At 39.3% G+C, this 19,037-nt stretch overlaps 1 protein-coding gene and 1 pseudogene across 1 annotated transcript; one reads left to right on the plus strand and one right to left on the minus strand.

Moving 5' to 3' along the window:
- The first annotated feature begins 1,334 nt into the window (after positions 1-1,334).
- IL26 (interleukin 26) lies at positions 1,335-19,018 on the plus strand. The gene is made up of 5 exons (XM_059404703.1): positions 1,335-1,532; positions 1,618-1,674; positions 1,847-1,981; positions 18,730-18,795; positions 18,882-19,018. The coding sequence occupies exons 1-5, from the start codon at positions 1,362-1,364 to the stop codon at positions 18,966-18,968; spliced, it is 516 nt and encodes a 171-aa protein (XP_059260686.1). The 5' UTR covers positions 1,335-1,361; the 3' UTR covers positions 18,969-19,018.
- Positions 14,157-14,288, minus strand: LOC132020964 (U4 spliceosomal RNA; annotated as a pseudogene).
- Positions 19,019-19,037: the final 19 nt, after the last annotated feature.

Genomic DNA, 19,037 nt, shown 5'->3' on the forward strand with positions numbered 1-19,037 from the left:
CTTGCCCCTTTGCTAGCCTGGTTGTCTTGATTTTGACATGGTTCTTGGATTCTGAGGCTTGTTATCGACTCTGCTGAGTTTTCAGGCATCTCTTGCTCATGCCAGATTCCTAGTATTGCCTTGCCCAGGTACTTCATTAACTCTATGCCTGCTAGGCTTGGTGGTCTGTCTCTGCTTCTCATTATACAATTCTGGGCTATGCCCATTTCCTCTTGGGGCTGCTACCTCAAATGAATCATACCTACCACGATAAGAAGAACTGGGACAAAACTGAGCACAGTGTTCTCGGGAGCTTCTGCCCCCTAATATGGAGCACTGTCTTTGTATAGGCAGAGCCTTGACAGAAATTTGTTGATGAAATATTTTTTTTTTTTAAATGCAGTTACAATAGCATTTCATGATGTGGAAAGTAAAGTATTCAGTGAACTAATATTGGATGTACTTCTTTAGAAGAGGCACCATGGAAGGTGCAGAGGAATCAGAGATGGAAAGTTTGGGTCTCTTTCCTTAAGAAATGTACATGTTACTCAAAGTCTAGAGCTTGAGGGCAAGTCTGGGTGGTCATTTTGGAAAGAGATGATAGAGAATTTACTATTTGTGCCAAGCAAATCTTGACTATGTTAAGGGAGTTATAATTTCTGAGCTGGAAAGATTCTTGAGAAAAATTGGGAAAGTCCTCTCTTGGGTTTTGATGCTGGCTGAAGAATGGTGGTCCCTGAGGGCGGAAGGGGGTCCTGGAGAAGGGCTTAGCAAGGGAGATGTGTAAAGCCCATATGAATTCACGAGCAGGTTTCCCAGGGCTGTCCATTCTACCTTTGGTTAATTTTGGGGGTGGGATATTGGTTAGGGAGGTTTGGGTTTTTGTTGTTGTTGTTGTTTTGTTTTATTTTGTTTTTTTACATGGCAATTTTAATCACCATAAAACACATCCATAAAAATACATCATTAGTTTTTGATGCAGTGTTCCCTATGGGAATTTTTTAAAATCACACAGCCTCCTGGAGATTAGTCTCTTTTACTGGCTTAGCACCACTTTTAAAAATAATGAATCTGTTGTGATATGCAACTGAAATTCTGTCTTCTTTTTTTAAAGGGGGGCCCCAACCTTACCAGTAAACCTGAACTTTTTCTTAATGTCACAGTTGCTGTGGTCAAAGTAGTTTTGGTTATGAAGCGAGCTCTAAAAAAATAGAACAACCAAAGGGATCTTCCTCTATAGACACTGTAAGTTATCTACCACAGCATCTCATTGGTGAGGTGGACTTGAGAGCTCCAGTAAGTAGGTTGTCCAATCATCTAACCAGCACAAGGAACTCTCTGGCTGCTACCAGTGACACGAGCCCAGAGTGGGGTGGAGGGAAATGCAGGTGAATTGCATTTGGAGGTCTGGGTTGCTGTTTGCTGTTCTGTCTCTTGCCTTTGCCAAGCACAAGCCATCTTCCTCCGCGAAAGGTTGTTACCCAAGGGGAACACTGTCCCAAGCTGTTGACACACTGTACGTCAAGGCAGCATGGCTCAAAACAACGATTCCAGTAAGTATTAGGCTCTGCTTAAGATGATGGCTGAAAGGACATTTGTCATTATGGATGAAACTTATTTCCCTTTGTTTTACTGTAGGAAGACCGCATAAAAAACATACGATTATTAAAAAAGAAAACAAAAAAGCTATTTATGGTAAGCCAGAGGATTTTTGTCTCTTTCATTTTTCTACTCGTCCGATGCTTTCTCTCCAGCATTTTAATTTTTCCAGATAGCCATCAAGTAATAATCGGGTGGGTGTTTCAGCAACATTTTACCAAAGCTCTTCATGCTTTACCTTAGGCAATTTCCTATATGTCATTTACAGAAAAACTGCAGGTTCCAAGAACAGCTTCTGTCCTTCTTCATGGAAGATGTTTTTGGTCAACTCCAAGTACAAGTCTGCAGGGAAATACATTTTGTGGAAGAACTTCACAGTCTTAGGCAGCTGTTGAGCCGCTGTGTAAGTATATCTATCTGGCAAATATGGTGAGTTTGAACCTAGAAACCTACCTAACAAGTAGGAAGCTATCTCTGCCCCGAAGGGTGAGTAACAGGGGCTTTCTAACTGTTGGCTTGTGGTCCCAGTGGACAGTTTATCATCAGTGAACCAGCACTGAATAAATATGTAGCAGGTGTCTTTTTCTTTAAATCCTTCCTTCCTTCCTTCCTTGCTTTCTCATACTGATGAGGGCTTTTAGATTACTTTTTTCTTAATTATCTAACCTTTTTTGGTGACTCCTTTTTTAAGGCATACTCTCCGTCAAAACTTTAAAAAAGGGTGGTATGTCTTCTTTGGGACTTAAATGACATCATGCTATGGTATGGTCACCATCGGTCACCACAAGCAATGAGGAATTCATTAGGAAGGTAAAAGTGACCATATTTCTCCATAAACATCCACAGTAATAAAGACCAGTACAGAAAAATGAAACCAAGCACACCAAAATAATTAAGCCAGGACGCGTGCAGTAGTAGTTGACTTGCCTCTGTGGGGAGTGGTGGATCTTTTCCGTGAACTTGTTCAGGGTCCAAGGATGCTTTCCCAGCCTATTGTGACTGCACTTTGCAGGAGGTGTAAGCACGGAATGGTGATGATTGCTAGGTTGCCAGATGGAAACAAGCTCTCCACTCTAGGAATTATGGTCATTGAGACTTAAATGCTGGGCAGTTGGAGGCAGATTTTTATTTCTTAAGAGCTAGAATGTCTTTTCCTTGTGGTCCTTAAAAGTGCTCCAGATCTCAAGTTGCAGACCAAGGCACAGAGGCATTTTATGTGGGTGAGCTGGTCAGTTAAGTAAAGACTTCCAATGAATTTGCCTTCCCCTTTGCTTTGGTTAGTTTGTGTTTAAGTTATGTCCTTGTTTGAGACGTGGGTTGCATGGTCTTCCATAAACTCTCTTATTCCATCCAGAGAAGTGCAATGAGAAAAATTACAAACTGGACCTTTGTAGAAGACAGCAAATGCTCTGGGCCAGCTCCCTTGCCTAAACCAGGGGAAAGAAACTTACTTATCTTTAGCTGTTTCTATACTTGAGCTATGAGCTCATCTTATTAAGACAGTGAATGGTATAAATAGTCTCTTAAAATTAAGCTGAATTATCACATAATTCATATATTTCATCCCCCCCGCAACTGATTAACTCATAAGTACTCCTACTAGAGCATTTTCACCGCTGAAAGATGGAAGAAGGGAAGATCCCTTGAAGGACTTGATATAGGGGAAATAATGCCATGTAAGGCAGCCACTGTAAGCTAGAGTGAGTCTAAAGGAATAAGTGAGCGGCTCCCTGAATTTCAGTGTCAGGTGAGAGGCATCCTTTTCAGCCTGGCTTTGTTTGTTAGTTTGTTTTGACTTTTAAATGCTTCTGTTTCTCTCCATGTTTTTGTTTGAACCCTGGTTCCTCTGCCGTAGGTGCTGGCCTTTGCATTAGCCATCAGATTTAATCTAACGTTCTTTCAAATGAAGTTGTTAATGATGGGGGTGGGGGGCACTGGAATAAATCCTTGCCTGGTACTGTAGTGGGTGTCTGGACATCTGGAACCCCGAAGCCATGTCTGTTTTCCCATCAATTCGGTTTCTTCGGCTCAAGTAGTGAGAACATGTAATGAGCTGTAACAAAAATCAAGCAATGTTCTAAAGGAAAGATTTAGAAAACATACAACTATCTAGGGACTCTGGTTTGCCTCGATTTGTTTTTGGATTAGTTTGTTTTTGTTTACTCCTGAAAAGACCTGTCAATCAAGACGCTTCTGTCCAAAGGGATGTTTCTTTTAGGGATGCGGGCCACACAGCAGACCAGCGGCCGGGCGCCCCTCGCGCGGGTTTGGCTGCTTACCAAGGTGGCTGGCACCCCCTTGTGGCCATATACGAGCATACAGCCAATCAACCTCCCAAGGGCCACCTAATTCTGGGCTTTCTTTCTTTCTCCCTCCTGAAGCCCACCGTTGCTAGCTCCAGTTAATTTGTCTCACAAACTGTGGAGGTTATGCCTTGGGGTAAAACTAACACTATTGTGAAACCGAAAAGGAAAACCAGAGGATGAACCGGAGCTTTGGAAAGCCTTGTCAGACACTGCTTTAGGGAAATAGGTGTTTCTTTGCGTTTAATCTTTTGGCCAGTCATAATTTTGTATTTTTGATAATAGAAGCTGGTATCTGTTTTCATTCAAACTTACTGAGCATCTGCTCTCATGAATAACAAGGGAAGTGAAACAGACAAAATCGGATTTTTCTGAAAATGGTGTTGTAAGGACAAACAAAAACACAAACGCCTGAAACCAAATGGCTGAAAGAAACGAGTTGGTTTTGCAAATTGACTTTTTGCAGGTCGGCTTACAGCAGGGTGGCCTGCTTCTCTATTTTCTAGGTCCTGGGCTGGATGAGGAAGGTCAGTAGGATTTGGTCTGTGCTCTCAGGAGGGGCAGGAATAACAGGGGAGAAGCTTGAATAAAGGCTTGATGGTATGAAAGGACACACCCTATTCAGGAAGCTTGGAGTAATGAGTGGGAATGTGAAGCAGCTTGGGGAGTGGGAAGAGGAGGCTGGTTGGTTAGATTTTAGCGAGGAAATGCTGCTAAGGACCTGGTTAAGAAAGACTTGATAACGCAGACCTCTTTGGTGAGGGTAGAGGGGTGGAGGGTGGGTGGTGAGGCTCGAGGGATTAAAAACAATGAGAAGAGCCTTGTAATAATGTGCCTGGGGTAAAGTGGTGGTGCTCTGGTGTCCTGGGGACGGGAAAGGAGAGTGAGGAAGAAAGTAGAGTCTGGGATGAGGCAAAGGTTCTTACTTGGGGGGTTGAATCAGGGGCGGTTGCTCATTAACAGTATAGACGGAGGAAGTTTGGAGAAAGGTAAATAAGTAGCTTTAGACCTGCTAAAAATTTCAGAGTCCCATGCATCAGCATAATCATAAGACTAGTATGTACATTTCCCATATATATTTTGTGTGTGCTTAATATTTGTGATGTACTTGTTAACAGTGTTGAGATAGAGTTGATATACAACTGAACATGTTTTAAGTGTATAATTTGGTAGTTTAGACATGCGTACACACCTCTGAAGCCATCACCACAATTAAGATAATGAATATATCCATCAGTCCCCAAAGTTTCTTTGTGCCCCTTGGTGATTCCCTTCCTCTCTGTCCCGTCCCCAGGGAACCGCTGATCTGCCTTTTGTCACTATAGATTTGTTTTCATATCCTAGAATTTAACATAAATGGTGTATGTGTTATATTCTTTTGTGTCAGTTTTTTTACACCAAGCATAGTTACTTTGAGATTCACTCCTGCTATTAGTGTATCAGTCATTTATACTTTTTTATTGCCAAGTAGTATTCCATTACAATGATATACTATAATTTACATATCGATTCACCTACTGTTGGTTATTTTTTTTTTTTAAGATTTTATTTATTTATTTGACAGAGATCACAGGTAGGCAGAGAGGCAGGCAGAGAGAGAGGAGGAAGCAGGCTCCCTGCGGAGCAGAGAGCCCAATGTGGGGCTCGATCCCAGGACCCTGGGATCATGACCTGAGCCGAAGGCAGAGGCTTTAACCCACTGAGCCACCCAGGCGCTCCTGTTGGTTATTTTTCTCCAGTTTCTGTCTCTCACAAATAAAGCCATTATGAATACTCACATCCACGTCTTTGGACAGATATGTTCATTTCTCTTGGGTAGATACCTAGGAATGAACTATAGGTTAGGTGTACGTCTTATAAAAAAGATGGCTAAACTGCTTTCTAAAGCAGTTGTACCATTTTACATGTTCATCAATAGTGTGTGAGAGTTCAGTATCCTTGCTCTTACTTGGTAGAGTCAATGTTTATAGATGCCAGCCAGTGTAGTTGGAGGGTGATGTTATCGCATTGTGTTTTCCATTTTCATCTCCCCATTACCGAGGTTGAGCATCTCTTTATTTGCCTGTTTACCAACAATGTATCTTCTTTGATTTTGATATTTTGCCCATGGAAAAAAAATGAGGTTGGTTATTTTCTTACTGAGTTTTGAGTATGTGTCTTTTAAAATATATTCTTCATGCAAATCTTTGATCAGATATATAATTTCAAAATATTTTTTCCTGTTCTATGACATCTCATTATTTTAAAAGTTTCTTTTGAAGAGAGAAGATATTTTACATTTTTTTAAAAGATTTTATTTTTATTTATTTCAGAGAAAGCAAGAGAGAGAGTGGGGTAGAGGGGAAGGGAGAAACAGGGAGCCTGCTTCAGAGCTTGATCCCAGACCCCAGGATCATGATCTGAGTCGAAGGCAGATACTTAACCAACTGGGCCACCCAGGTGCCCTGACATTTTACATTTGGATGATGTCCAATTTATCAATTTTTTTCTTCAATGAGTCATACCTTTCATGCCATATTTAAGAAATTTTTATTTAACACAAGGTCAAAAGAATGTTTACTATGTTTTCATCTAGAATTTTTCTAGTTTTAGGCCTCACATTTAGGTCAATGACTTTTGCATCTATTGGGATGATCATGTGATTTTTGTCTTTAGGAGAACTGATACAGATTACACTGATTGATCTTTAAAGTTAAGCCAACTTTGGATTTCTGGGATAAACTCTATCTGGTAATAATGTGTTATCCTTATCAGGTATTGTTAGGTTCCATTTGCTAAAATTTTGTTAATAATTTTTGCATCTACATTTATGAGGGACATTAGTCTGTTGTTTTCTTGACTTGTAATCTTTGTCTCGTTTTTGGAATTAGTATGATGTTGGTCTCATTAAGTAAGTTGGAAAGTATTCTCTCCTCTTCAATTTTCTAGAAGGATTTGCATAGAATTTGTCCTTTGAAGCCATTTTTGAAGCCAATGGTCCAGTGAAGCCATTTTTGCCTAGAGTTTTCTTTATGGGAAGATTTTAAGCTAAATATTCTATTTTTTAATAGATACAAGGCTACTCAAGTTATCGATTTCTCCTTGAGTGAGCTTCGATAGCTTGTGTTTTTCAATGATTTTTATTCATTTTGTCAATTCTACCAAATCTTACCCACCAATTATCTATGCTATTTTCTCACTATCTTTTTAATGTTTTGTAGAGTACAGGTTGTTGTCACTTCTCTCATTCCGAATATTGGTATTTTTTTCGTCTTCAGCCTTTTTTTTTCCCTAAAATTTTATTGAAATGCATCAATCTTACTGATTTCTGAAAGAGCCAGTTTTAGTTTAATTAATATTCTCTATTATGTTCTGCTTCGGTTTCCCTGATTTCCATTCTGAACTTTATTATTCCTTTCTTCTGTCACTTTTGAGTTTAATCTACTTTTTTCTTTCTGATTTCCTACGGTGAAAGCTCGGGTCACTAACTCAATGTCTTTCAGTGTTTTCTTAAGGTGGAAACTGAGATTATCAGTTTGAGGGTTTTTTTTTTTTTGTTTGTTTGTTTTTAATCTTTTCTGTGTAGGAATTCAGTGTTATAAACTTCCTTTTCAGTACAACTTTAGCTACATCCCACAACTTTTGCTATGTTGTGTTTTATTTTCACTCACTTTGAAGTACTTTCCAGTTTCCTTTTTGGTTTCTTCTTTGACCCGTCAGTTATTTGGAAGGGTGTCATTCAGTGTCTATATATTTGGGATTGTTCCAGATGACTTTTTGATTTTGATTTCCAATTTGATTTTACTTTGGTCAGAGATCCTCCTTTATATGACTCAAGTTCTCTATTATATTTGTTGAGCCAAATTATGTGGCCCAGAATCTGGTTAATTTTGGTAAATATATTTTGTGTATTTGAAAAAGAGTAGATGTCTTGCTGGGTGGGGTATTCTAGAAGTCGTCCACTAGATCAATTGATCATTACTGTTTTTCAACTTTTTTTTTAATTTTTTATTTTTTATAAACATATATTTTTATCCCCAGGGGTACAGGTCTGTGAATCACCAGGTTTACACACTTCACAGCACTCACCAAAGCACACACCCTCCCCAATGTCCATAATCCCACCCCCTTCTCCCAACCCCCCTCCCCCCAGCAACCTTCAGTTTGTTTTGTGAGATTAAGAGTCACTTATGGTTTGTCTCCCTCCCAATTCCATCTTGTTTCATTTCAACTTTCTTTATCTTTGGTGACTTTCTACTTATTTTCTCAATTATTGACATCTCTGACATTAACTGTGGAGTCTTCCGTTTCTCCTTGAAGTTCTATCAGTACTCATGGAGTTCATATATTTTGAGGTTCTGCTATTAGGTGCATAAATATTTATGATTGCAGTGTTATCTTGATGAATTGACCCCTTTATTTTATAAAAGTACCCTATTGTCCTTAAGAATATTCTTTGTTCTGAAACCTACTTTTTCTGATACAAATAGAACCACTTCGGTTTTCTTTTGGTTAGTATTAGTATGATATATTTCTCTGTCCTTTTACACTTAAAAGGTGCTTTTAGTTAAAGTGCTTTTTAGTTAAAGTGCATTTTTTTCCTTTTTAAAAACATTTATTTCTTTTCAGCATAACAGAATTCTTTGTTTATGCACCACACCCAGTGCTCCATGCAATACGTGCTCTCCTTAATACCCACCACCTGGCTCCCCCAACCTCCCACCCCCCGCCCCTTCAAAACCCTCAGATTGTTTTTCAGAGTCCATAGTCTTTCATTGTTCATCTCCCCTTCCAATTTCTCTTAACTCCCTTCTCCTCTCCATCTCCCCATGTCCTCTATTTTATTTGTTATGCTCCACAAATAAGTGAAACCATATGATAATTGACTCTCTCTGCTTGATTTATTTCACTCAGCATAATCTCTTCCAGTCCCGTCCATGTTGATACAAAAGTTGGGTATTCATCCTTTCAGATGGAGGCATAATACTCTATAGTGTATATGGACCACATCTTTCTTATTCATTCGTCCATTGAAGGGCATCTTGGTTCTTTCCACAGTTTGATGACTGTGGCCACTGCTGCTATAAACATTTTCACTACATCTGTATCTTTGGGGTAAATACCCAGTAGTGCAATGGCAGGGTCATAGGGAAACTCTATTTTTAATTTCTTAAGGAATCTCCATACCGTTCTCCAAAGTGGCTGCACCAACTTGCATTCCCACCAACAGTGTAACACCATTTATTGAAGAGACTGTCTTTTTTTCTCCACATCCTCTCCAACACACATTGTTTCCTGTCTTGTTAATTTTGGCCATTCTAACTGGTGTAAGGTGGTATCTCAATGTGGTTTTAATTTGAATCTCCCTGATGGCTAACGATGATGAACATTTTTTCATGTGTCTAATAGCCATTTGTATGTCTTCATCGGAAAAGTGTCTGTTCATGTCTTCTGCCCATTTTTTGACATGATTATCTGTTTTGTGTGTGTTGAGTTTGAGAAGTTCTTTATAGATCCTGGATATCAACCTTTTGTCTGTACTGTCATTTGCAAATATCTTTTCCCATTCCGTGGGTTGCCTCTTTGTTTTGTTGACTGTTTCCTTTGCAGTGCAGAAGCTTTTGATCTTGATGAAGTCCCAAAAGTTCATTTTCCCTTTTGTTTCCTTTGCCTTTGGAGACATATCTTGAAAGAAGTTGCTGTGGCTGATATCGAAGAGGTTACTGCCTATGTTCTCCTTTAGGATTCTAATGGATTCCTGTCTCACGTTGAGGTCTTTTATCCATTTCGAGTTTATCTTTGTGTATGGTGTAAGAGAATGGTCGAGTTTCATTCTTCTACATATAGCTGTCCAACTTTCCCAGCACCATTTATTGAAAAGACTGTCTTTTTTCCACTGTATATTTTTTCCTGCTTTGTCAAAGATTATTTGACCATAGAGTTGAGGGTCCATATCTGGGCTCTCTACTCTGTTCCACTGGTCTATGTGTCTGTTTTTGCACCAGTACCATGCTGTCTTGGTGGTCACAGCTTTGTAGTAAAGCTTGAAATCAGGTAATGTGATGTCCCCAGTTTTGTTTTTCTTTTTCAACATTTCCTTAGCAATTCAGGGTCTCTTCTGATTCTATACAAATTTTAGGATTATTTGCTCCAGCTCTTTGAAAAATACTGGTGGAATTTTGATTGGAATGGCATTAAAGGTATAGATTGCTCTAGGCAGTATAGACAAATCAATAAGAAAAAAGAGAAGAACCACATGGTCCTCTCAATTGATGCAGAAAAAGCATTTGGCAAAATCCAGCATCCGTTCCTGATTAAAACACTTCAGAGTATAGGGATAGAGGGAAGATTCCTGAACTTCATAAAATCTATCTCTGAAAAACCCACAGCAAATATCATCTTCAATGGGAAAAAGCTCATGGCCTTCCCGTTGAGATCAGGAACATGACAAGGATGCCCACTCTCACCACTCTTGTTCAACAGTATTAGAAGTCCTAGCAACAGCAATCAAACAACAAAGAGAAATAATAGGTATCCAAATTGGCAATGAAGAAGTCAAACTCTCTCTCTTCGCAGATGACATGATACTTTATATGGAAAACCCAAAAGACTCCACTCCCAAACAGAACTCATACAGCAATTCAGTAATGTGGTAGGATACAAAGTCAATGTACAGAAATCAGTTGCTTTCTTATACACTAACAATGAAAATACAGAAAGGGAAATTAGAGAATTGATTCCATTTACTATAGCACCAAGAACCATAAGATACCTGGAAATAAACCTAACCAAAGAGGTAAAGGACCTGTACTCGAGGAACTACAGAACACTCATGAAAGAAATTGAAGAAGACACAGAAAGATGGAAGACCACTCCATGCTCTTGGATCGGAAGAATAAACATTTTTAAAATGTCTAAAGTGCATTTTTTTCAAAGATTTTATTTATTTATCTGACAGAGGGAGAGAGATCATAAGTAGGCAGAGGCAGGCAGAGAGGGAGGGGGAAGCAGACTCCCCACTGAGCAAGGAGCTCGATCCAAGGACCCTGAGATCTGACCTGAGCCAAAGGCAGAGGCTTAACCCATTGAGCCACCCAGGTGCCCCTAAAGTGCATTTCTTACAAGCAGCACATATTTAGGCTCTGTGTGTTTATCCACTCTATCTTTTTATTGGTAGGTTTAGATCATTTACTTTTAAGTGATTGGGTTTTAATATGTTTGGTGTTGAATCTACCACCCTGCCTCTTCTTTTTACCCAGCCTGTTGTTGGTTCCACTTCCCTCTTTTTCTGGCTTCTTTTTGATTGATGTTAAAAATGATTCCATTTTATCCCTTTTGTTAACTTAATAGTTATAAGTTAACCATGTTCTGCCATGTTCTGCCATTTTTGAAACTCTTCATTCCATTGCGTAGAACCACGTTTCTATCTGGTATCTTCCTTTTCTTTGAAGGATTTCCTTTAACATATCTTGTAGTAGAGTTCTATTGGGGATTAATTCTTTCAGATTTTTTCTTTCCTCCTCTTCTTCCTTCTTCTTGTTATTTATTTATTAAAGATATTGGGACATTTGCCTTACAAAGTTTCTCATAGTCTGTATTTTGATGCTTGAATTGTCATAGATTCATTCAACATTTTAAAAAAATTTTCCATACATAGATAATTACGCATAGGTTCTTGATCAAATTCAGGCTTGATGTTTTGGCTGAATCAATTTATTTGTAGTTTTGTGTATTTTTCATCAGAGAGGCATATTGTATATGGCATTTATATTTACCATGTTAGCAGTCATGAATTATTATAATTATATTTATAAATATTATAATATATAATATATATTGAATATATAAATATATAATTATAAATAAATAATATAATTATAATTATAAAATTATAATTATTTTATAAATATATATTTATATAGTTTATATTATAGTCATATATAAAAATAAATATAAGTAAATAAATCAAATATGTATAAAAATGTATGAATAAATACATAAATATATATAATTGTATATATAATATATTATTTATTTATATTATAATTTAAAATATTATATTTATATTATATATTTATTAGTTTTTATATATAATTATATACATTTATAAATGATATAATTTTATAATTATATTATGATACTTTACAAATTCTATTATACCTTCTTTATTTATAAGTGGGGGTAATTCTGTGAATATCACTTACCCCTTACTAGTTGGCTGTCTTGAGAGACTTATCATATAAAAAAAGCAGCACAAGTAGTTAATTATTTTTCTTTATTTACCAGTTTTCAATATAAGGAATTGCTTTTCTAACATTCTTTCAGGGTGATCAATGAGTTGCTATTTTATCCCAGTGTTATTATTAACTCATGGACTTATATTATTTTTCATTTTTGAGGAGTCTTTCTGACTTCTGCAAGCTTCCTGCCTTTAGGGATTCTTTGTATGTCCACTAAGACTGGCATTTTATTGAGTCACTCCTAAGAGACAGCACTATGATAATTATCATGGTAGACCATTTGGTCTGGAAAAAAAAAAGACAAATTAAAAAACAAAAAGAGATGGTACAATCAAGTCTGAAGTCATATACTGAGGTCAATATAAGACTTTACGTATGATTTTGTATTCTCCTGAAAGACCCGCGGATCCCCTTACCCAAGAATCCAACACTGCCACTGGATGCAATCAGCAAGAGGTTCTTTATTGTTACGCAGGCGCCTGCGGGTGGTCAGCGCGCGCCTGCGGGTGGTCAGCAGCTCCTGCTAGCTGAGCACACCCGGCTGTGGTGGCGCCGGGTTTTTATAAACAGGTACAAACAAGTTTTGGGTGGGGCGCAACTGATTGGTTGACAATTAGAACTTTTGAAAAAGGCATACGTGGAGTTTGCTGATTGGCTCTAAGGACCCACGCGCGGGAAGAGAGAGGCGGGAAGGGGGAACAAGCTGATTGGTTCTGAGGGCCCGCGCAGGGGAGGAGAGAGGCGGGAAAGGGGAACAAGAAGGGGGAAGGTAGGAATGCCATCATGGCGTCTCTATTATTTCTATAAGCCAAGCGGTTACAGAAGGGCAAAAGAGTGATTAATAAGCAATTAATAACCTAATTAATAACCTGGTCTATACCTAAAAGCCAGCGGTTTACAGAAAAGCAAACAAGCGGTTAGTTATCCTATCTATCTTCTAGGGGAGGAGTCTTTCACTCCCAGAGGTTGTGAAAATGCTGTATATGTTTATGATAGATGTAACATAATAGAACTCTTCAGAGAAAGAATTTGAGGTTGTTCTTTTGAGAAAACACTACAAACAGTTAGTTCTCTGCAGGACTGTACTGCGTATAACTGTCTAGTCCTTGACGCCCATTTTTCATTTCCTCAGAATGATCAGTAGAGACAGATTTTCCATTTGTGCTTTAGTGGTCATACACAGTACACATTTGTATGATTATTCAAAACATGAGGAGATTGCAGTCACAATACTATGGATTGCATCTGTCTACCCAATTGCCTTTAACAAACCAAAATGCTCACCAATGCCCAGGACATGATTCTATTAGGGTACGGAGTAGACCACCCCTCAATTAGACAGAGAACACTCTCGATAATGCAAGTCACATAGTGAGGTTTATTTCCAGCTAGCTGGGGTCCAAGTATCTGCCCGGTGCAGCGAGTTTCAACAAGGACCCTGAGCACTCAAAGCCAAGGGTTTATATAGCATTTTCAAGGCACTTCTTCATGGCTACATACATATCTTGTGCCCCACTTTGACAGGTTAACTTTGTTTAACCTTTTGCCACCCCAGCGTCACCCTGGCGGTTGAGTGCGATGTAGGTTTCGAAGAACTTTCACCTTAACTACATTTCCTTCTGCCTCAGCCTCCCACAGTTTTGTGGTGGGGAGGGCGACCTTTGACCTTGAGGCACTGAGCCATTTGTCTCTGGAAATTGGGTCATTGAAGAGATGGCCTTTTTGTTGTAAATCACCAGGACATTTGCAAACCAAGGGAAATTCCTGTCTTGCTGGATTGTGATCTCTGCAAGTTAACTATTTGTTTTTCTTTAACATTTGGTCCCTGTAGAGCCATCACTTAACTGCCCTGGTGGCATATGATTAAGTTGTTTTTTCAGGTTTTAGCTACTTTCTCTTGTCTCACGTCACATACGCTCTGTGGGCTGGTTAGGGATGCTCAGTAAAATGGCTTCCCGGCCTTCAAGATGGCTATTCTTATATTAACCCACTCTTACAATTCATTCTGTTATTAAACTAGGCTTTGTGAAGCCTGAAGCCATAAGCTGGTGCTTGCATTGTATTCACTGATTCATTCGTTCAATGAACATTTAGTGAGCATCTAATATTTGCTGAACACTATTTCAATTAGCAACAATCGCGCCTCAGATAAACCTCATTGGCTACCACAAGGCCACTGTGCAAAGCTACTGCTGAGCCCTATTCCAGATGCTGGAACAACAAAAACTGCCAGGTAACATCTCTGGCCTTTTAGAACTCCTTGGAAGGAGTATCTACCGGGCAGATACAGTCTCCACTTCTGCTGGGGGCTGTGTAGGAAGCAGGTGCAGGAGGAGCTGGGGCAGGGCTGGAGGCTAGGGGCCTGAACGCAAGACATGGACTCCAGCCATTTTAGGTGAGACTGGCATGGTGTCCAAATCATCTCTGCTCCTTTCAGTCTGGAGTACTGTCCTTCCTCTGCCTACTTGTCCCTTCTACCTGCTCCTGCCACTTTATCTTACTTACCTTTCAAGGTGCAACTAACTGGTTTTCTTCTGGAAGCTTTCTGGGATCCCACAGTCAGGCTGTCTCTGCTATCTTAGAGCAATTTTTTTTTTTTTTTAAATCACAGTATATATCACATAGTATTTGCATCACTGTCTGTCTCAGGTTGTGAGCCATCACTTGTGCCTCAAGGCCATTTTTATCTTGCAGGCTACCTTTAAAGATTAAATCAGTCAGGATACCTGGGAGGCTCACTTAGTTAAGTGTCTGATTTTTGGTTTCAGCTCAGGTCACGGTCTCAGGGTCATGAGATCGAGCCCCATGAAATCCAGTGGGGCTCATTGCTTAGCAGGGAGTCTGCTGGAGATTCTCTCTCCTTCTGTCTCCATCTGTCCCTAGCTCATGCTCTTTCTCTGTCTCCCTCTCTCAAATAAAGTTGAAGAGTTGCCTGGTGTTAGTTTTTTCACGACTATCTCACACTTTTCTTTGAGCTCTAGTTATTCTAGTCCTATGACAAATGGCCTAGAGTTTAGATCATATCTGCTTTGGTCAAATGTGTCAAATCATACAGCCATTCCTACAGTAAAACAACTACACACTGAAATAGAAGGTAAAGGAAATCGTTCCTTCAGAAATCTCTCTTTCCGAGGAATGTCATTTGAATTGTGACTGTAAAACCTGCCTGTTTTCCTGGGTCTGTAGACATGTTTACAACAGTGAAGAAAAGGAAACCTGGGTAGAATCTCTAGTAGGAGGTCATTTATAGTAAATGGAACTCTTGGCACCAGAAAACATCCCATAAACCAACAAAGCCTTAGTGGCAACGCCAGCAGCTGTAAGTGCTTCCTACTGTTACTGTTGGGATGGTTGTTGTTGTTGTTGTTTTGACAAACCTTGTTTTCTCCTTTCCTACTCTTCTTGTCGTTCCTTGATGGAGTGATGCCTTTCTTGTCCTTCCCACCCTGGTGTAGGATGAAGTTGGAGTTTGGAGTTCTCTGGGCAGAGCCGTAGTCAGCAGGAATGCCTTAATGATATTTAACTTCTGTAATGTCCAGATTTTGGTTAGTTTCTTTGGCTTCCCAATTTCGGTGTTTAATCTTTAACTCCCAGTTCCTGCATGCTTGACCCTGGGCCATGTGACTTGCTTCTGGGCTTTGTAGTTGATTCTTTGCATCTGGGAACTTGCATACAGTGCCTTGGAGTTAGGCACGTTTTGATTCTCTTGATGACGTTCTCTTTCATTCACTTGCAAGATTTGGACCAACTACTTTTATATTAGACGATTTAAGGTTAGAAGGAATGAGCATCTAATCATACTCTCTATTTATAAATAGGAAGACTTCTCTAAATACTTTCCATAGCTACGATCTTGGCTGAACCTAGACTTGGTTATTTCTAGAATTTTCTTTTGTAATTCCAGTCTGAAAAACAAATGATTTTGAAGGGGCTGGGAGTGGGAGGTCAGGGGAGCCTGGTGGTGGGTATTATGGAGGGCACTTATTGCATGGAGCACTGGGTGTGGCACATAAACAATGAATTCTGTTACACTGAAAATAAATAAAATTAAAAAAAAATTTAAAAAGTGTACACACACACACATACACACACCCACCAACTGTGGGATTTCTTCTGTTTATTTTCACAACATCCATTTTTGAGTTGAAATCTCCATCTCTGTCTCTGCCAGTTGGCTTAACCCTTTAAAGCCATCTCCAGCATTTCTCTTCTGTAATGCAGAGCAGAGATCTTCGAGCTAATCTGTCTTTGGAACTGGATTTTGAATGTTTTCAACAAGAGACTGGCTTAGTTGGAATATATTTTCTAAGTTATGCTGGTTTTTGTTGTTGTTTTGTTTTGTTTTGTTTTTGTTTTAGTATAATGGAGTGGTTTTAAGCACAGACTCTGGACGCTGAATATCTGGGTTCGGGTCTCAACTCTTCCACTTACTGTGTGAACATAGGCAGAATATTAACTTCTGTGCTTCAGTTTCCTAATCTGTAAAATGAGGATAGCAATAACACCTCTTTTATAGGATTGTGGGGAGGACAGAGGATATAAATATGGTCGGAGCCTTCAGATTAGTGCCTGACACCTGCTGACTATTATTATTTTCCTCTAACAATCTTCTCAGTATTTTTGTCTTCACTTGAAGGGGAATTGAGATAAAGGAGAAAGCTCCTAGACCTGCTAAATTTTTATCTTCTAAAGTGATCTGGTATTTCATCAATTTTCCTATCCACAACTCCTATTTAGTAACTTTTTGTTCATCATCATGTCTTTAGTGTCTAGCCCTAAAGGTTGACATACAGTAGGCCCTTCATCAACATGTGCTTAATGAAGGAATGGATTCTTTCTGACTTTTCTCTCTGACATTGGTTACCACTGTCCTGGATCTGTCATGCACTGTTTTGACCTCCCTGGATCTGGTCTGGGTTGAAATGTCTTCTTTTTTTTTTTCTTTTTAAGATTATTTATTTATTTATTTATTTGACAGATAGAGACCACAGGTAGGCAGAGAGGCAGGCAGAGAGAGAGAGAGGAGGAAGCAGTTTCCCCGCTGAGCAGAAAGCCTGATGTGGGGCTCCATCCCAGGACGACCCTGGGAACATGACCTGAGCCGAAGGCAGAGGCCTTAATCCACTGAGCCACCCAGGTGCCCCGAAATTCAGGTCTCTTATCACAGGGCAGTCTAATGCCATGATTGTGAATCCTGCAAACCAGACCTTTACCAGAACATTCTGTGTCTACAGCTCTTCTGTGCTTAATCAGGGAAGCCACCTGACAAGAAGGATTTCTTCCTTACTATGCAGGGTCTGACCTGAAAGCAGAGTCCCCATTTGGGCAGCTGTGACACCAGCACCACCTTTATGCCCCATAGTAGCATCTGGGATATAGCTGTCAATCATTTTAGTTGTCTCCTCTTGATAAGGAAGAGACTACATGCTGCCCATTCTCCCTGCTCTCCTCCTGATTGTGTTCTGCGCTAGAGGGACGTATTGGTTGACATTGGCCATGTTTTTATTTTTTTCAACAAATGTTGTCATTTATTTGCTTCCATTTTGTGAGTTTTAATCATTATCTTTGTTGATGTCCCTGGCCCTATTTTATCACTAGGAAAGGACCTCCTGTGACACCTTCAGCAAGTGACTTAACCACTGGGCCTTGTTTCCTTTTCTGTAAATTGAGAAGAGCTGACTTATACAATCTCTTTGGTCTATTCCAGCACTAAGCTTCTATGGGTAAAAACTAAAGAGATAAATTAGACATTTTCACCTTTTTCTTCCATTTTTTTTAATGAAGCCTGTGGAAATGTGTGGGCACATAAAGGACAAAGTTAATGTCCTCCCACTTGATTTCTAAGTGATTTCTGTGCTCAGACAGGGACTGGAAATTCACCTCCACAAAGGAGATAGGCCGTTTCTCCTGCCTGGCTACTAGCCATCTTCTTTAAAATGCCAACCTGCTCCTTCTTTTGAAGAAACTAATATTTCCTGGTCCTTTCTCCTGACAATCAACACCTGAGTATTGTACTCTGCAATGCACATAGCAGACAGAGTGATTTTTCAGAAAAGGGAATTTTTTCTTGTTGGTTCCCACATCTTCCATGTTTCCTACATCTCCCTTCTTGGATTGGCCTCGCCAAGTTCTTCTTTTAGTTTCTGGGAAGCACTAAGCCTTTCCGCCTCAGGGCCTTTGCACACCTTCCCCTTTCCCTGAGTTATTCTCTCCTGTGCATCCTCCTCAACACCCTCTTTCTTTTTTTCACATCCTCATAAAACTGGATCCTTCTTATTTTTCAGATCTCAATTTAAATGTCATTTTTCAGAAATGCCTTCTCAGATCACCCCATTGAAAGTAGGTCATTCCTGTAAATTCTTTTCATAGAGCCCTAGGCAATACAAACACAGATTTCATTGTAGTTTGTTACTTACTGTTTTTAAATTGATTACCTGCTTATATACTTGCTTCTCCCATGAAACTGTAACTAACCTCGGTGATGACAGAAACCCAACTATTATTGACCTGCCAGTGCACACCTATGACCAGCACATTATACCTGCTCACTATATGTTTACTGAATGGATGGAAAAGTATTATTAGAGCCTCTTCAATAATCTAATCTGTGTTTTCTGTTGATTTATTAGATTTCCTGTGCTTCCTCAGCTAGAGAGATGAAAACAATTACCAGAATGAAAAGAACATTTTATGGGGTAAATATTTCAAGTCATTGTTTTTGAGTACTCTGTTTTTTAAAATGTGAAAATTTTCTGCTTTTATATCTTCACTTTATCTGCAGATTGGAAACAAAGGAATCTACAAAGCCATCAGTGAACTGGATATTCTTCTTTCCTGGATTAAACAATTCTTGGAAAGCATTAAGTAATGCAAGGAGCCAAATGCATGGATTGGATTGCTAATTTGGAATATAATGTGAACCCCTGGAAATACATTT

This window comes from Mustela nigripes, chromosome 6 (assembly GCF_022355385.1).
Source record: "Mustela nigripes isolate SB6536 chromosome 6, MUSNIG.SB6536, whole genome shotgun sequence".
Lineage (NCBI taxonomy): Eukaryota > Metazoa > Chordata > Mammalia > Carnivora > Mustelidae > Mustela > Mustela nigripes.

Excerpts from the sequence above, each read along its gene's own strand:
- IL26 (XM_059404703.1), top strand. The coding sequence starts at position 1,362 with ATGCAGGTGAATTGCATTTGGAGGTCTGGGTTGCTGTTTGCTGTTCTG. Across the intron at positions 1,675-1,846 it reads AAACAAAAAAGCTATTTATG|AAAAACTGCAGGTTCCAAGA; the intron begins GTAAGCCAGAGG and ends TGTCATTTACAG. Across the intron at positions 18,796-18,881 it reads TGAAAAGAACATTTTATGGG|ATTGGAAACAAAGGAATCTA; the intron begins GTAAATATTTCA and ends CTTTATCTGCAG.